This window comes from Neopsephotus bourkii, unplaced genomic scaffold, assembly GCF_033783945.1.
Source record: "Neopsephotus bourkii isolate Nb327-2 ecotype Australia unplaced genomic scaffold, CSIRO-AGI_Nbou_v1 NB_71, whole genome shotgun sequence".
Lineage (NCBI taxonomy): Eukaryota > Metazoa > Chordata > Aves > Psittaciformes > Psittacidae > Neopsephotus > Neopsephotus bourkii.
In genome coordinates, this window is record NW_026900588.1 from 451,187 (window position 1) to 467,694 (window position 16,508).

General features: G+C 37.8%; 1 protein-coding gene across 32 annotated transcripts in view; it reads left to right on the forward strand.

The window, feature by feature from the left end:
• The window catches only part of NRXN1 (neurexin 1), a 678,625-nt gene that overhangs the window by 450,011 nt on the left and 212,106 nt on the right, over positions 1–16,508 (forward strand). For all 32 annotated transcript variants that reach the window (XM_061353676.1, XM_061353687.1, XM_061353697.1 and 29 more), the window contains one exon: positions 14,833–15,014. In XM_061353676.1, the coding sequence (XP_061209660.1) occupies positions 14,833–15,014 (182 nt within the window). The remainder of the gene's footprint in view (positions 1–14,832; positions 15,015–16,508) is intronic.

Consider the following 16,508-nt stretch of genomic DNA (forward strand, 5'->3'; position numbering starts at 1 on the left):
TCACATTTTCTTCCTTGGCTGTCCAGTCTTAGAAGGGAAGTCCTCTTGTGTCCTCTTCCAGTTCTTTTGTTGGATTCAGTTCTGTTGGTGATGCTGTTGAAGAGATGTAGTGTAATCTAATCCAACGTTTTTTCTGTATCCTTTCCCTTATTTGTGGCATGTGTATACCCTCTGCTTTCCCTTAAACCCACACCTGATCAGTGCATAGAACTGCTCTTACCTAGGCTTTGAGGATAAGGTCACACAAAATTTAAGTTGGTTAAAAAGCATCAGGTCCCAAAATCACTTTTTGACGTGGCAGAGAATCAGGTCTAGGCTTCCTGTTAATTGTACTATTATTTCTGTTCTGGCAGTGGTGAGGACAGTAGTTTATTTGTGAGATGCTGAAAAGCGAACTGCCATGGAAAATAAAAATGCCTTGTTATTTGCATTTACATATCAGGACCTCCTCTTTATTTTTTAAGAGCTCTTTAGGGTATTTTGGGGTCACATATGTAAATTTTCATTTCAGTTGTTAATCCAAAAGTCTGCATTTTCATACTGGAAGTTCAAATTCTCTCCATTTTTGATATTGCAGGATTGTAAGACTTTAGGGGAGATTCCTGCTCATGGAACACATGACATTTTTCATTATGGCTGAGGTTCTGTATCATGAAGATATGAAAAAGTCAAGGTTGGGTCTACAGACATCAGTGGGGTTTAAAAGGAATTAATAGCAGTTGAAGGAAATAGTCTTGTGTTTTTCATTACAGTTTAAGAATCCTATAGCTAAATTTATGATGAGCCAAGATTCTAGGTGTAGATGAGTCTGTATTTCTCCAGAAAAATGTAGAAATTGCTCTTTTGGGATTTGTGACTATTTTTTTTTCCTTCTATGCTATTATACATCATCTTTTAGTTATCAAGAGGTAACTGGAAATTTCCGTTACTTCTCTTTAGTGTATGAGGAGTTATAGTAGCTTAAGGACACTGATACTGAACATCATCTGTAAGGTCATACTTTTTTTTTTCCCAAGAGAAGAGGGAGAGCTGTTTGGAGGCATGTCCCGTAGCTCAGAGCTGCTCCTGGTTTCCACCTCATCCTTAGAAACCCAGCAGTTTGTCAGAACTCTTGCAGATTAAGCTTGGAAACAGGAGACGGTGAAGGATTGATGAAAGGGGAAATATGGAGTGATTAAAGCCCTGCTCTGAGGATATCACTTTATCTGAAGCAGTCTCATTACAAACAGTTGATGAACGTTTGTTTCTGTTCAAGGTCAATAAGAATAAAAAATGGGGTTTGCTAATCAGATGAGAACTTCATTACTTTGTTTCAGAGACCAGGGCACACATCATTTTTAGCTCTGAAAGTCAAGTGGTTTAACTTCAGAAGGCTAATTGGAAAGTTTGATTTAAAAACATAAATACATTTATAAGTGTATGTTTTTAAAGGTAGTAAAGTGCTTCAGCTTTGAACAGGGCAAAAGATGTTCAATAACTAATTCGATGATTTTTAAAAAATGATGCTTGTTTTATCAAGGTATTTCCAACCTGATAATACAAGAGTGCATAGGTGGGCATGGCAGACAGGGATCATTGTGCCCCTGGAGTGAAGGGTGCGGTAGGGTTTCTCTTACATATTGTGTATTTTATGAGATAAGATGGTTATAGTGATTGGTTCCAGACTGAAACATAGCTTGAAAGATTGAGACCTGAGATCACAAGTTATATTTTTAGAAACATATTCTGGGGATTACTTAAACTACTGTGGTTTGTTTCTAGTACACTGGATTCCCAAGGTCCCCATTAAGGTTCATGGTTGCACTGATGGCAGTTTTGTATAAACAGGTAGGTAGGCACAATACCCATGCAAGTAGTTTACTGTCTTATACACTCAACTAGTGGGTTGCAATTTAAATAGGTGCTTAATTCCACCAGAACAGGATCTGTGAGTGTATTACCAGCTGACACATGCATCTGAAATTCCACTTGGGCGTACTGAGGTCTTTCTGTTCACCACGAACATAAGGATTAGTGTGTCTATCCTGTATCCAGAGGGCCAACTTTGAGGCACTTGCTGGCAGAGAGGACACTGGGTGCATGTTCTTTGCTCCTCAGCAGTATGGGCTGGCTCAGAAGAAGGAAGAGCCTATTCCAAATTCCCACATTTGACCTCATTCCTTGGACATGCTCTGGGACACCACTGCCGCTGACTCTACTCTTGTGTGGAGCAAAATGAGGAATGGTGTCGTGTAAGCCAAAAAGGCATGCTGTGTTTCTCAGCTGGGGCCTAATTCACTTGAAGCTTGGGGCCAAGATGTAAATTAAGCAACAAAGCAAGTTGTTTTCATTGTTTTAGACTCCTCACAAAGCTCTTTGGGTTCTTTGGCCCATCTGCACCTCTTCTGTGGTTAAGCTGAAGACCATGTCAAGAATATCTCGTAACATTCACTAAGTGTCCTTCAGAAAAGGAGGCCTGGTTCTTTTCTCACTTGAGTTTTTATTTTGAGGTGACTATGGTTATTTCATTTGGGATTACTGCTTGCTTGGAGTGAAGAGAAATAGGCTCAGGTTGTTACTGCCGAAAGCAGGACAGGTACTTCATACTTTGTTCCTTTCCTGCCCATATCTTGAGGACATGAGTGTCGATTTACCCTTGCTATCTAGCAGTGTTATACCAGAAACAAATAATAACTTTGAGAGCAAAGAACTGAACTTCACTTCGATGTATTTTCTAAACTATGATTTTCAAAAATGAGCATGAAAACAGTTTCTCTTTCAGCGTGAATGAGATGTTAGTGTCGCATTTGGCCTGAAGTATTTGTGATTTACTCCACAGCATCAAAACAGAGTTTATAAAGTGCTTGTCACAGAGCCTCAGGTAGTTATCCACTTGCAGCTGCAGAAGAGGTATCAGACAGAAAGAGATACACGTATTTTTTATATACGCAGAGAGACATCTATCTATAAGGGACTGTGTTACTAGAAACATTTGTCTTTTCATATGGTTAGAATGTTGAAAAGCTTTTTATGTTATGTATTAGTTCTTGAAAATTGCTTGCCAATTTAATATCAGTAGCATCTAAACAGTAAGTAATTGCTTATGATAATGAGTGCAAACTCATTTACTGGAATATGTTAATATTCACAATGCGCTTTAGAACAGCAGGGTATTCCAAAAATACTACTCTCTTCTTTTACTGCAGTGTTTAGGTTGCATTGTTATTGGAAATGCTGGCAAAATCATCACAAAGCCAGCCTCTCATTCAGTAACCATCTTGCTGAGACTCCAGAATGTGTGAGCAAGGAATATGTAGTGTCCTTTGAGAACTAAACACAATATGAACAAAACCTCCTAGATTTAAATAACGGATCTTAATTTCTGATTCGTGTTTATTAGATGAACATTTATAAGACAGACAGAGAGCCCTCCTTCCCTTATGAGTTGTAAAATTTAATTTCACAGATTTCAAGGCAAATAGCATACAATCACTAGTTTAATATTTGGGTGTCTTCAGTGGGTTTAATCTTTGTGTGAGATATAGAAGGGTTTTTAGAAACATGCTTTATGTGAATCTGGGAAAGAAATGCTGTAGTGCAGGAGTCCTCAAAACCTCCGGGTTAGTAGCTGATTCTGTACAGCTGGTTTTTAGTGTATTTGAGCCATTGTTTTTTCCTTCCTTTCTTGGGAATGTTCTGCTTTGTGTTGTTAGGTTTTTTGAAAAAACTGAGATGAATTCTTATTTAAAAACGGGTTATCCCTGAGCACATTTCTGCATTTTCCACATGCATTGGTGTTACACTTTTGAAGGGTTCTTAACATTATTTTGTATGTTACTATAAAGTGCTGTACTAAAATAAGGCTTCTCAAACTACTGAAGATTGATCTTCAGGAAGTAAAAAGCAATCATAATTTCCTCCAGCCAGACCTTTGGGCTTACACAAAATCTCTGCTCTAATTAGGCTGGATTAATGTTGGAGGGTGATGAACTGCTCACCCTTCTTGCATACATGGGTGAGCTAAGTCATAGCTAATAGTACTGGCATATGGAGTGTCAGAGTTGATGCCTGAGTTAGTCCCTGCTGGGATGAATGAACAGCTTACCCTCCAAAACTGTTTTGTCAGGTTCTTTCCAAACGCCATTGTGGAATTCAGTGGTTAAACCATGCCCAGTAGTTACTCAACTATGTAAAGCAGTGAAAAGAAAAAGAAGTGTATTTTTCACTGCAGCTTTTTATCCTCTGAAGCTGGCGGTGAATTGTTGCTTACAAACAACAGCATAAGGACTTTCCGAAGAAGAATGATAGCAATTATCATAATCACAAGGCATGTAGCATTTTTGTGCCAGTCCACAATTGGAAATCTGTTACGTTGTAGAATAGAAAAAAGTAGGAAGGAAGTGAATTGGCCCAACCTGGCTGGGCTCTGTTAGCTGTTATTGTAATAGTCTAATAACTTTAAACACTATTTGCTTCATGTGCAGATTTGATAACATAAGTAAACATTGATGTCCCAGAATCAATCTTTATGATAATGACTAGAAAATCTTTCCAGATGGAGTATAATTTGTATAGCTGCTTGCTGGTTCTTATTTTTATGCTTCCCTTGAGCCCACCAACCAGATCTACTTACAGTGTATTTTTTTACTTGATGCACCTCTGAGGTTTGAGGACATGTAATGCCGGTGAGGACTAGCTTTGGTTTGAAAGTGTGAGGCTTGTTAAAATCAGTTATTACTCTGTATATCAAATAAAATGAAATAAAGTGAATTTCTGGGCTTACTCATGCTTGGAGTTAGAAAGACAATTCAGTGCTACCAGACTGCAGTTAATATGTAGCCTGCTCATCAGTTCTTCCCTTTGCCAGGTCTGCCTCTGAGACACCTCTAGCAACCTAACAGCTGCTTTAGTGGTGGATTTGTGTGCTTCAGGGAGGTTTAAGCTCTGTATTTTTCCAAAGATTTAATATCTTTTGTTTCAGTTCATTTTCATTAAAACAGCTGCTGGTTTTGCATTTCAGGATGCCACATCTCCAAGAGACTTCTCTTTCTGGTTTTCTGCAGCTCTAGCTCATGTATGTCTACTTGAAAGTATTCAGAAATGCTACCACACTTGTTTGCCTGCTGTTAGTAATTGAGTAATCAGTAGGAGAGCATGTATGCCACAGAAATTCTTACTCTTCACTACCTTTGCAAACAAGCAATGTTAAACTTCAGTGCACCTTGTCCGCAACACAAGTTGCTATTTTCAAAAGAGGCTCCATCACAGCAAACTCTCTAAATTGCAGTGTTGCCAGGACTTTCTTTCTGCTGCAAGTAATAGTAGCATCTTAGTTTAGTGCAGCATCTGACATCCTTGTGCTTTTATTAGTTTTCTGTGAATTTAACAGGCTTGCAGTTAGCAGTTCTTTTATTTTCACCATGTTATGCATTTCTTGTAGGCCCAGTTTTTACTACTTTGGAGAGCTCTGTAAGTATTTCAGGATTTTTCAAGATGAAATTATAAGATGCACAATTTAGCAAGGAAGATAATGTAAATGTCATGTAAAAATAACTAAGTTAATGCAAAATTGGATAGTTGGAGTATTGTGTTAGTAAGGAAGCCAGTAAGAAATAAAGGCTATAACCTGGAATCATCCTGAACATTTGCAGCCAAACTTCTGTCTGTTTTAACATAATTAAATCACTTAAGGCCAGCTATTTCAAATGTTTGCATCTTCATTATAGAATAGGGGTTTGATTTTTTAAAGATAGCAAGAAATGCAGCACCTCTTCTGAGAATCAGGATACCGCTGAGGATGCTTGACTAAAAGCATAACTTCAGGCACTGTTTTGCATGAAATAATGACTTTTTAAAAATACTATATTGTTTCTTTGAAAAGTACATTGTCTTTTGATGGACCTATACAGAGAAAATTTAGTTTTGAATTTCCCACCACTGTTTTTTGGCCTATATGGACATCTGTGCAGAGCTTTTTCTGCAGGAGATGTTCAGATCCTGGTGTCTTCAGATTACGGGACTCGCGGTTGAGCAAGCTTGGAAACTCCTAACATCTCAAGTTACTTGGCTTATGGAATTCCTAACTTTTGCCAGGTATCTGTTGGATTTGTAAGGTCCCTGGACTGGAAACACTGAATGATTTCACGTAGGCCACCAACAGATGGTAACAACATTTGGTCTCTATCAACCTGCGTAGTGTTTGAGCTCATGTCCTAGTTTCTGCATCCTGTTAGAAATCCCTTCAACTAACTAGGCCCTTAACTGCCTTCCTTTTATATGTTGGCACAACTAATAAGCTGTAAAAAGCAAATCACTGCATGTGCAGTCTGTTTATTTTAATGGAATTTAATGTAGCAGTTGCTCAATTGAAGTATAGGACCTTGACATTTCCATACATTAGTATGGAATGTTGGGACCAGAACAGTCCTGTTGTCTTCAAGAGTACTTGAGTTTATTAATTTCAGTCTCATAATGCCTTTGCATTCTATCTGTTTGGGAGTATTTTTCATCTCATTGTCATCCCATATATGTTTCCCGACAACGGAATTTCCGGTTCTGTAGACACTGCTCAAGAAGTTTAACTATAACTTCACCAGGTTGGAGGAAGAATAAAACTTTCCCTTATTTATAGATGTTTGACTTCTTTTCCATCTGACTTTTGGCAAGCTTTCAGAAGCAGACATGTTGTATCCTTGTCACCTTTAATAGAGTTACAATGGATTAAAATGTTTCATGTTGACTGCATTATGACATTTAAAGCAGCTTTGATTTCAGAAAGATACCATTTTGTAACCACCTATATTACATAAAGATGCAAGGCAATAATAGGAATTACTTGACTTACATTTCATGCAGAAAAGTTCTAAATTCATTTTGAACAGCCACCCATGCTGGAAAAGTGATAGGTAATAGGCAGCCAGTGGAATTTTTAAACTGAGCAATTCTGGAGAAGAACAGTAATTTTCTTTTACCAGTCTGTGTCAGATTTGCATTAGAAAGACTGAACCCTTTAATAAAATAAATCATAGGTTTTGGAAAAATGGACATGATAATGAGATCCACAAACCCCAGAATTTTATTTCTGTGGACGTTTCAAAGCTATCAAAGTAATTTTACAGAATCAGTGCTTAAATACTATCAGGTCTATTGGCGTTCAGTAAATCAACGCATGTTTTGTTAATAAGTCAGATGAACAGATACTCTAATTTCTACATGCTCTTAGGAGTCCTTTCAGCTAGTTTTTCCTTAGCTAAGGTCCTTCTCAAAATTATATTCATGTTAAACAAAATTGAAAGCTCTTAGTTTGATGTGCCTATTCAAACTGAGTAGTACTTTACTCCAGTTAAGTGATCTAATGTAAATGAATGGGGTCATTTGAGGTGTAGGTGCTGCTTGGTTTGAGTGGAAGATATTAGAATCACTCCAGATGAAAAATTCCTTAAATTCTGTGAAACTCATTTTAACCAACTGTGTCATTTATGATGGTAAGAATGATGCTAACTTGTAATGCTGATACTAAGCTGCATAAGAGTTGTTCCATATAGGTGTACACATCCATTGTGCCGTCATCACTCATAAGTTTTAGTTGTTTGTCCCTTAGTGATCCTATTGAAATTAGTAGAGCTAGATACTCTCATTGTAGAGAAATAGGATATTTTGACTTAAAATACGAACATCTATTCTAAAAGCAGCAAAAATAATGAATCGTGGTTTTTTTAATGCAGTGATGCCTTGTTTCCAAATGTTGCTCACTCTTGCTGTAAAAATCCAATAGCTTCTGTTCCTCTGTCTTCCCAGAGCTCCTGATGACACTTCAAATGTGTGACGCCATTGTCTGGCCAGCATAGTACACTGAATGTATTGCCCGGCCCACCAATATTCAGCAATTACCAAGTGCCAAGCAGAAAATATAATAGTTGAGCTCTACAGATTTCTCTTTTTCACAGTCATTGATTTTCATTAAACTGTTAAGAGTGAATTTTATTTGAAATTGCTGTCTACCCTTCTCTCAAATTTGGCAGAACTTGACTATTGGATTAAAAAGCTATTGGAGAATGAGCAAGGACAGTGGGTATGTTGTGTAGCTCCATAAGTTTAACCTTCACAGCAAATATTTCTAAAAATAAGACCTCACATATGAAACTTAGGAATTAAAATAACAAGACCAATTGGAACTGGAATGGAGTATTCCCCCCTTTATTATGGTGTGCAGTGTAAAATATAAACCATGAGCGATAAAGAACAAAGAGAGAAACAAGGAGGGTTTGTGTTTGTATAACACCTTTAACATTTAAAGGGTCTTAAATAAGTTTGGCAATCTTCCCACATGGAAAAAGCATTTCTTTCTTGCATTTCTGGGAAAGATAACCACATGGCCTAGTTTTCAAGGCCAGGTTAGATGGGGCTTCCACTGATGTAGTGGAAGGTGTCCCGGCCCATGGCAGGGGGAAGGAACTAGATGACCTTTAGGATCCCTTCGAATCCAAGCCATTCTGTGATTCAGTGGAGAATTCCACAAACCATATTCCATGGAGTTCTCAGAAAAAATGATGAGAATTAACTGGAATCAGACCATGCTTCAGCCCGAGTGTTCTAAGCCAAAGGTATAGTTGCACATTTATCAGTTGAGCTAGTGATCAATCTCAGGTTGAGCACTCCTTTTAATGAAGAGCCTATTGCCAGAAAGTCAAATTCTGGGAAGACCCTACGGATCATTTTAGATGTGTGAGAATGTTGTTGTGCCACTTACAAAGCATTTACCAGGTCGTGGTATTGTGCACATACCGTTGCCATAGACTGGAGGAAAGGAAAGAACTAAGAAAGGAGTGGTTTCCTGGTTTTCTTGGTTGGTTTGTTTTTTGGTTTGTGGGCACATGCCTTTGTGTTTGTGGAGGGAGAGCATGGTGCCGAGCTGGTTAAGCTATGTAAAGCAACTCTTTCCTCAGCGGTCTGCGGAAAAAAAAATGAGGAAAAAGCTTCTGTGTTACTGCCTTGGATCTGCAATAAATGTCATTGCAAAGGCCAGGAGGCTCAGCTTGACTCGAGACTGTTGTTCTATTATCACATAGACCTTTACCTGGAGACAGCTCTTGGGGATAGCTGAATATCATAAACCATGCACAGCACTGTTTTATAGATCCCTGAAAACTTGAAGGTAGTGTGATGAAAAGCCTTGTTGGCTCTGATAAAGCAAATCAGAGTCTCTATAGTGGATTGGGAAGAGGATTTCTACAATACAGTATAAGGTTGTGTTTGAATTAATACTAACTTCATATCATAGTTTCTGTTTATCAAGGAATGTAGGAGGCTGTGTCTTATCTCTGCCTGTTTAATACTGGCATTGGTTAATAGAGGTAGCAGACAGCAGCAACAAGGTCAGGCCATTTTTATGTCAGCACCTTTTATATACTGAGGATACTGCTTTGTTGGCTTGTTTTAATTAATCATTTTGGCTGCTGGTTGATGTGGTTGACATCATCTGGTTATTGTCTGGGTGAAGCTAGCCTCTTGACCACAACTTTTAAAACATGTCCTGTGTGATGAAACAGGTTCCAGTTCTAGATCACCATCAGTACAGCATTAATATATGCAGAGATTACAGATGCCTCAGTAGTATTAGACACAGTGTTGGAAGTCTGGAGGTTCAGCTAGCAGCAGCCACTGTAAACATGATGTGGCTTCAGTTTCTTTAACAGAAACACTGAATTTTAGAGCTTAGCTGTAGCATAGTGGAAGGTAGGTGCCACAGGAGGCTGACCGTAGGCAGATAGGCATTTTCCATTCTCTTTATTCCATTAGCAACTTTACCTGATATGGAAAGATGATATAATTAATTAATGAAGATAAGTGATAACAAACCCCAACAGCAGCAGTCTTTGTCAATGCTGGTTTGGTCAGTGAGTCTTACAGTTACTCTGGTAGAATGAGAGATCAATGAATGAAGTAATCTTATTACTAAGAAATTGTGCTATGCAGTTTATGATCTTACAGTTGACAAATGTACTGGCATGGTAAGACTGCTAGCCCCAGAAATTGTTTTGAGTGGCACTCAGTTTCCAGGAAAACTATGACCCTTTAAGGTTTTCCAAGCTGAGTGTGGTCAAATTCAGCTTTGTGATGTTCAAAAGGAACATCATGAAAACACTCCTATACCCTATTATCTGCAAATGTAAGAGGAACCTGGCCAGAAAATGAGACACCATTCTCCATTCTTACCCCGTGGCTCAAGCTTTTTTGAGAGTCTATTTGAAAATCTCTTCCCTATCCAGTGCACCTCTTCTGCTGTTAAATAGACTCTACTTAAGAGAAGCCTCATGTTGTTGTTGCAGCAAAGCAGTTACAATTCATATTCAGGCTCCTACCCAGATTACTGGGAGAGAGCATACCAGGATGCCTTCAGGAAGTAGTTGAATCTGATATTTAGTTTGAAATGCTTCTTCCAGCAGCTCTTCCCATCTTCTTCCCATGGTTAACCCTAATGGCCATTCCCTCCTCCCCTCAACCCTGTGGCATGTATATTCTTTGTTCTGTATAAATAACACATCACAGTCTAAGAAGAAACACATGGAAGAGTTGTTTTTTATCCACCGAACTGATCATTTAGACACTGTCCCCTCTGTCTCTACCCTGCAAGATATCATGCTTCAGACTTGAATCATTCCTTTTACTTACCTTAGAAAATCTGTACAAATCTACGTATGGAAATGTTGTGTATTTTTCTGGAACTTAAGCCTGTGCAGGATAAAAATGTAACAAGAAGTATTGAGATCTTTATGCTGCCCTGAAGTGTGATTAGTTCCTCCATACAGATATTTGGGAAATGTGTGTGTGTATATATATGTTAATATTGTAACTTCTTCACTCTTGGTAATTAGTAGTAGCCTGCACAAATAGTCTCACTGGATTCAGCAGGTTTATCAATGCAAGTAATCGGTTATCAGTGGGTAACATTCACATTCTAGCCCAGAATGAAGGAAAGTACTGATAATATCCAGAATGAAGAAATCACATTGTTGGGTAATTTCTCATTATAACCAGCAGTGCTTACCCTTCATGGTTTTTTGTAATAGTTTAAAATTGTTTTACTAATAATGAAAGAGCAGCTGATAGTTTTCATTATTGACGTTTACAGGCTTCAGTCTTTAGTTTTTCAGCTACAGCGTGGGATAGAGTCACAGTTCACTGGGGTACAGAGCTCAGTTTAAACCATTGCTTTCACTTAATCAGCATCGAAACCTGATGTGAATGTTGGAAATAAGCATTAAGGTTACTAACATTGTGTGGGAAAAACGGAATTATGTACACTAGTGCAGTATACCATGAACACAAAATGGGGATGAACATGAGGAAGGCAGAAAGCTGTTGATTTGTTGTTGATTTGAGGGAACTATTAAACTGCATCAAATATGACTTCAAAGCAATAAATATTGAAAAGCTTTGCAGTCATACACAGTAATAGATACAGTAAATGGGTACTAAACAAAATATTTATCTGCTTAGTACTGTATAGGTAAGCAGATGTCCTTGAGTTGCTGCCAGGCTGTGCTGAAATGAATGCTCTATTTCATAAAGATGAATTTTGCAAACAAGTAAGACCCGAGGGACCCAGACCATTAAAAAACATTACTGTATCTTGACCACTGGCAATTTGTTACAATAGGAACTACGCTTTTATGGTTAGGAATTTCAAAGAGCTGTATGGACATTTTTCCTAAACATTGTGTAGATGCATGGACGTGTAAAGAATTACGCAGTAAATTCTGTGGCTGAGAGATAGAACTGGTGTGTTTCAAAGTTGCCTACTTACAAGTACTGTGCTGATGGCGTTGCTATTCTTGACATTCTAATTCTGCTTTCAAGTCTCTTGAGATGATAAATTCCAAACAGCACAGTGCCATAAGCTAAGAGAAAGAAGGAGAATGACTGGTTTTTAGTGACAGTGTTCTGAGAGAATGGCCGAGACATTATAAGGTTTGTCAGGGAGCATAAAAGCCTTTATAGAGCAAGTGAATGAGGCTTCCTCTGTTGTTAACATATCCAAGATTGACAGCGAGCAGGGTGGTTTCAAGCAACTACTTGGTTTCTTGCTTTTAATAGTTAATGGGAGGTTGGATTATAAGCTGAGATCAATCCCAGAGTAATAAATTTTACATTATTATATTTGTCTTTCTTGAAATACAAACACTAGAGGATCTATTCTCAAATGGCTTCCGACCCATTTTTTTCATAATTAATACAGGAAATTCAGAGAACGTGACTCCCTATACAGCTTAGACAGAGGCAGAGCTGTATTCATCAACATGGATTCATTAGGCTGCTACCAGGCATGCAGTTAGTTTGAAGAGCTACAAAATGGTCAGTTATGAAGAAGGGAAAGCTTTGCCATGAAAACCATATGCCACATATTATCATAGGTGAAAGATAAGTTTTTTAACTTTGATGTTGACTTTACATAGTTTAAGAATTACGACTGGATTTATCCAGCCCTACTGACATTGACCTTGGCTTCAATGCAGCAGCAGTATAGAACAAATTGCTCTTCGTTTGTTTATTTGAAGGGCAGTATTTAACAAAAAACTGTGTCAGAGGTTCACTCTGAATAAGAACAAGAGAGTCTCTCCTTGTTCAGATCTGGAGACTTATTTCTGGGTCATTGTATTCAATATGACTCCACCATGGCTCAGCAGGCTTTTCCTTTGTCTTCTATATTGGGTAAACACATCTGTTACAACCAAGAAAAGGAGAATTATTCACTCCCACTTATATCTTATGTACTATTCAAACAGTTTCATCTGTGACATTGAGGTGTAAGGAGTTGTTTTTTCTTAGCCTTCTCATTTTTGTTACTTACAGAAACCTCATTCATGACCTGACACAGTATTTTATGAAGTCAACAGAAAGGCTGACACTGTTTTTAATGAGCTTTGGATCACACCCTCAGTTTTTCATCAACACAGAATAAATCCTTTCACTGCAGACACCAACGTTAAATGTACTGTAGGAAGGTCCAAACTCACTCCTCAACTAGCTCAAGATTTGAAGTTAACACAAGCAGCAAGTAGGAGAACTCTGGGACCATTAAGAGTGATATTACCTGTCTCATGTATCTTTGTTCTGGGATGTACTATGACCGGAGTTTTTGTCACACATATTCCTAAACCAGACACAATTTGGTCATGTTCATTACCAAGCTTTTTTAAGGCACAACACCTATCTTTACCAACTCTTTGGAATGACTATAAATCCTGATTTCACTTGGAGTGTAAGTGAAACTTTAGATATCAGATGTTACTGTGTTTGCCTTTGCTAAAGAGAGTTGACAGGTTTTCCTAAAACACATGTAGGTTGGTATTTTGCCATCGAAAGAAAAGCCAAGAGATCTATTTGAAGCACAGTGCAAACCTGCAAGTATGTTGATATAAAGTGAGCTTTACCATTTTTTAAGTGCTATGCACAGTGCATAAAATATTACAAATTGATTGTACTGGAAAAAACTAATGGGTAGGTACATAAAGGAAAACTGATGTTAGGAGTAAATGCAGGGTATCTTTTCAAAAAGACCGGGTGACCTTTTTGCTTTGAAACTGATGCAAAGCAGTCTTGTTCAGCGGTAAAGTAAGATTTTGATCTGGAAGTTGAAGGAGTGGTGTAACTGTATAGCCTTTCTTGGTTTCGGCTTTAAAAGTTGACATGTTCCAGGAATTTTAGATCCTCACAGCATTTTTGGTCAATCTTGAAAGAAAGTAGGAAAATTACAAGTATGTTGTTACGTATTGTCTCCTTACGTGAACATGGGAAGTGTGTAGTGAGAGTACTGGGTGGAATAAACTGAATTGTATCTAATAAAATTGAGAGTAGCCACAGAGTGAGCCAGCTTAGAACAGCTAGTAAAATCAAGCATCTGTATTTACAATGCACTGACATCTCCCCAAGCTTTGATCTGTCTTCATAGAAAAGAAGTGGACAGCTTGTAGTGACTTTACAAATGAAAGATGAAACTGCATGTACTGTTTACCTGCTAGATGCTGTTGTTAGGCTATAAGTTTTAAATGGAAAATGTCCAGATATGCTGCTGGTTTAGTGCAGAGGAAATATGCAGGTGTTGAAATTAAGCACCTTAGTGCTAAGTGGTTTTAGATTGCAACACTTGTTTAAAACACATTATAGGTTTTGTAAGTGCACACTGGATATAGCATGTTAAGATTTTCACTCCTGTGAGTTATACATTGAGCATTATGCAAATAAGCCATTACTTACTTAGATGGTAGACTGATCTCTTTTTGTCCCGACATGACAAGTAAAGTATGTTTGCATTTGTTACCCCATCTGTCACAAGCTGATAAACCTCAGATCCATAGTAGTCTTATCTGAATGTATTTGTTACAGTCTTGCTTTGCCGGGCACAGTGATCTATCATATACTGCGTATCATTTTCATTGTGTTAGGAGCTGCATTTTTTGTCTGTCAGGAGATAACTGGAGGTACTTGATTTCTCCTCTGCAGAGGCCCCAGTTTGGGAGAGCATTTGGTTCAACCCATTCCTGTTCTGCACATCACAGAAATGTGTTCTTCAAGCATCTGCTTAAGAACTGTCTTGAATAGATATGCATTTCTGAATCAGAGCAAGGGTATTTTAAGGCACTTCAATTGCTATATTTTGTGTTGATTGCAGTATATAAAAAAACACTAATATTGCGCTTACTGCAGAATTTTCAGAGATAAAGGCCCCTAAATGTTGAAATATAGTCTTGTTTGTTTCTATGAATCTGTTTGCTATATGAGAACAACCTGATTTTTGTAGTGTTGGTTTGCATTGGTGCAAGTGAGCTGATGATATTTATTCCTGTTTTACAGCGGGAACAACATACATCTTTAGCAAAGGTGGTGGACAGATCACTTACACGTGGCCTCCTAATGATCGGCCAAGCACTCGTGCAGACAGACTGGCAATAGGGTTTAGTACTGTGCAGAAAGAAGCTGTGTTGGTACGAGTGGACAGTTCTACTGGGCTTGGAGATTATTTAGAGCTGCATATCGTAAGTATTATTTCCACATACCTGATATTTCCTCTTGTCTTTATTGCTCTTATATTTGTATTTTTTAAAATGCATTTTGTTTTAATGTAAATACAGTGGTTTGTGAATGAACCTTTCAGGGTCAATGGTGAGCTAAATGATAATGGTTTATAGCATACAGTACTGTAAAGGGTCTCAGGCATTTATACAGTGCTACTTATATGGCTGTTCAATTAAAAATCATATCATGTACAGTTACAGTACAATTAAAAAATCATACCTGTACAGATACAGCAGTTTACTGCAATCTAATTACATAAAACAGGATTTAGCAATGTCAGAGGAAGGTGCATTAATCCTGGAGGATCTAATCTGGAATCCAATGAGGGAATTACAGTGTATCACAGTTAACGGTGCTTACTAATAATACTAGAATTTACCCTCTGATTTCACCATCCCTTTGCGATGATAAACCTTTAGCAGAAAGCAAGATTGTCAAGCTAGGAAATCTGAAAATGTAATTTCAGCTGCCTTAAAGCAAATAACTAGCAATCAAAATTGAAAGCATCTGGATTTTTATGGCAACATAAATAAATAATCAGTTGAGATAAATGTAACTAGGGCAGTATAAAATTTTGCTTAGATTAGTCGCAACTTTCTTAATGTAGTAGTTTGATTTTTATTTAAGAATCTCTGTACTTTCAGGAACAGAAGAGTTCCTTTTGAATAAAATTACTTATTGATCTACAGCCAATTACACTTTTCCCCTCAGAAAGCAGTGATCATTCACTGTGATTCAGCAGTGGTAATTTTCAGAATTTGAGGGAATTATGGTATTCAGTCTTCCCAGGCTCCTTGTTCCTGGAAAGGCACTCTTGCATTGTGGACCAAGGTGATTTTTTTATTTACTGGCTTGGGTAAATAAACAAAGAAAAAAGGACTTAAATAAAACCCAGAGGTTGCCTCTACTCTTCCCTTACACTGAAACACATGGAGAAAATGGCTGGCTGGTGTTGCAGAATCCTAATTTATAAATGTGAGGAAAGTAACTTCTCCCAGGTGCCAGAAAAACTGAGAGGCTGCATTTTTCAAGGCAAGTATTGTGTTGCTGAAGAGGATTCCTAAAGCCACATCTAACATAAGGTGTCTTGTTGTCATTTGCCCATTTCTTTGCAATCGGAGACCAGAATCACCCACTGAGATCAACAGTGTTGCTTGCTTCTTACAGTGTTTTATTTTTCATTAACATAATAAGGAATGTTTTTCTTGTAGTAATATTCCTGTAATCTTTTGCCTAGTCTTGATTTTTCCATTTTAAAACCAACATCGCGTTCAGTTATGGAGTTGGAGATCAAGAATTATTGCCTGGTTGTGTTTGTTTTATTTTACTTTATCTTTCCCAAATACCTTTCTAATACCCATGATGTAGAAACAGGTAGTAAAAATAAAAGAGTTACTGAGTTTTCTATGGTGAGAAACACTACCAGCTTAATAGGGATGGGGGGAAATTTAGTA